The following is a 1,974-nucleotide window of genomic DNA, read 5'->3' on the forward strand; positions in this document are numbered from 1 at the left end:
GCAGCACACCTGACACATCTCAGGCTACTGGGCAGACCACTCAGGTTTCATCCACACTTACTAGTATGGGAGCCACCCAGTACTTACCACGGCCTCTGCTTCTTCTTTAGGAGCAGCTCGCTTTAACTTCACTGAAGTAGTTCCACCAGGGGACAATGGTGGCAGCTTCACAGGGTCCGAAGGACTTTTCCTATGCGTTAAGTCATGGTTCTGTTTAGTGTCATTATTATTGTGTTCCATTTTATTGTTCATAGGCAAATTGGAAGACAAAATTAGGGGTGAAACACTTGGAGAGGAATTTGATAATTTTTGAAAGGCATTACTGGTAAAGCTTGCCTGAGGGGGAGGCTTCAGTCGATCATTATCTCCATTCTCTGTCTTTTTCACTTTTATGGTTGTACTTGTTGAACTTCCATCAAATACAATAAGGGGTCTTTTTCTTACCCCGTCTACAGCGGTATTCCTGAAACCAAAGAAACAGACTCCTGAAAAACACAATCTGGAAAGGCAAACCCATTCACTGGAATTCAAAGTTAAAATAAACAATAACAAAAAAAAAAAAAAAAAGATTTACTGATAAGACTAATTCATTGTAAGTACGACCCCCGGAAATGACATTTTCTATGTTCACTCTATATGAAATGGTAATTTTCTTGTGATTTAAAGTTTAAAACATTTACTTATAAAAAATTTAAAGTAAGCTTTAACGTATACACAAGATAGTTACTTTTAAAACACAAAGCAACAAACTAACCCTAGAAACAGGATTTACTACCTTAAAAAAAAAAAATTCCAGCTTATTGATAGTGTTATTTTGATCATTCATCAGTTATTATTTAGAAAGGATAATAGACTATACTACAGTGGCAGTCTACAAACCATGAGGCAGAACATTCTATTCCATTCATTAAAAGTCAACTGGACTGTGGGACATAAAGCGATACTCATGAGGAGTGTGCCTCTTAGCTCAAGGAGATCCAAGAGACTAAATGGGCAGCTTCAGTCTGGAGGTGAGATGGGAAGGCAGAGAGGGTCAGGAGCTGGGTGAATGGACATGGGGAATCAGGGGTGGAAAGGAGGAGTGTGCTGTCACAGTATGGGGAGAGCAATTAGAGTCACATAACAATGTATGTATAAATCTTTGTATAGGAAAAAAAATTTTTTAAAAAGTCTTTAAAGCCACAGTATTCTCTAAACTAATTGTAATTGTAACATTTGTGCAATCTGTAATTTTAAGATTTGGGGACTCTACATTTAGCTTTGAAAAAGCTAATCTCCATTCTTCATCATAAAGTAAATAATCAAAACATTCATTATTCATTTATACCACAAGTTATGTAACAATTAAAAAAAAAACCTTACAATTAAACAGGTTAAAAGAACTTGAGAAGCCAGTCACTTGAAGAACACTTCAGCCTTACAATACAAAATATGGTCGGGGGACCAGGAGCATCACTGTTGCCTTGGGAGCTTGTCCGAAATGCAGAATCTGGGACCTCATCCTGAATTAGTGAATCAGAATCTGCATTTTTTAACCAGATTCCCAGGTGATTGGCCAAACTCACCAATTCTTAGGACACCAATAAACATTATCTGACAGATGATGGAAAAATAAGCTCACTGTATACTCACTGTAACTACAGAAGGGAAACAAAATGAACTGAGATAGGGCTCACCAGCTCATGAGTTCAATCTGAGATTCCCAAGCATGTAAAAGTTAGAGAAGCACTGCACTAAGCATCTTAGTCATCTCGTGCTGCTATAACAGAAACACCACAAGTGATGGCTTTAATAGTACCTAAAGCTATGTGACAGTTTCTACATTATTCAAAGTCCTTAGAGTCTTACAGACAATGTTCCACTGCTATTCATGAGGTTTTCACCGGCCAATTTTTTCAGAAGTAGACTTCTAGGTCCTTCTTCCTAGTCTGTCTCAGTTTGGAAGCTCAGCTGAAACCTGTCCACCAAGGGTGA

At 37.9% G+C, this 1,974-nt stretch overlaps 1 protein-coding gene across 1 annotated transcript in view; it reads right to left on the bottom strand.

The window, feature by feature from the left end:
• Positions 1-59: 59 nt before the first annotated feature.
• CUNH2orf49 (chromosome unknown C2orf49 homolog) overlaps positions 60-1,974 on the bottom strand; it is an 8,466-nt gene continuing 6,551 nt past the window's right edge. The window contains exons 2-3 of the mRNA XM_023731932.1: positions 337-555; positions 60-210 (exon numbers count right to left, since the gene is read on the bottom strand). Of these exons, the coding sequence (XP_023587700.1) occupies positions 61-210; positions 337-555 (369 nt within the window). The 3' untranslated portion in view covers position 60. The remainder of the gene's footprint in view (positions 211-336; positions 556-1,974) is intronic.

This window comes from Trichechus manatus, unplaced genomic scaffold, assembly GCF_000243295.1.
Source record: "Trichechus manatus latirostris isolate Lorelei unplaced genomic scaffold, TriManLat1.0 scaffold00004, whole genome shotgun sequence".
Classification (NCBI taxonomy): domain Eukaryota; kingdom Metazoa; phylum Chordata; class Mammalia; order Sirenia; family Trichechidae; genus Trichechus; species Trichechus manatus.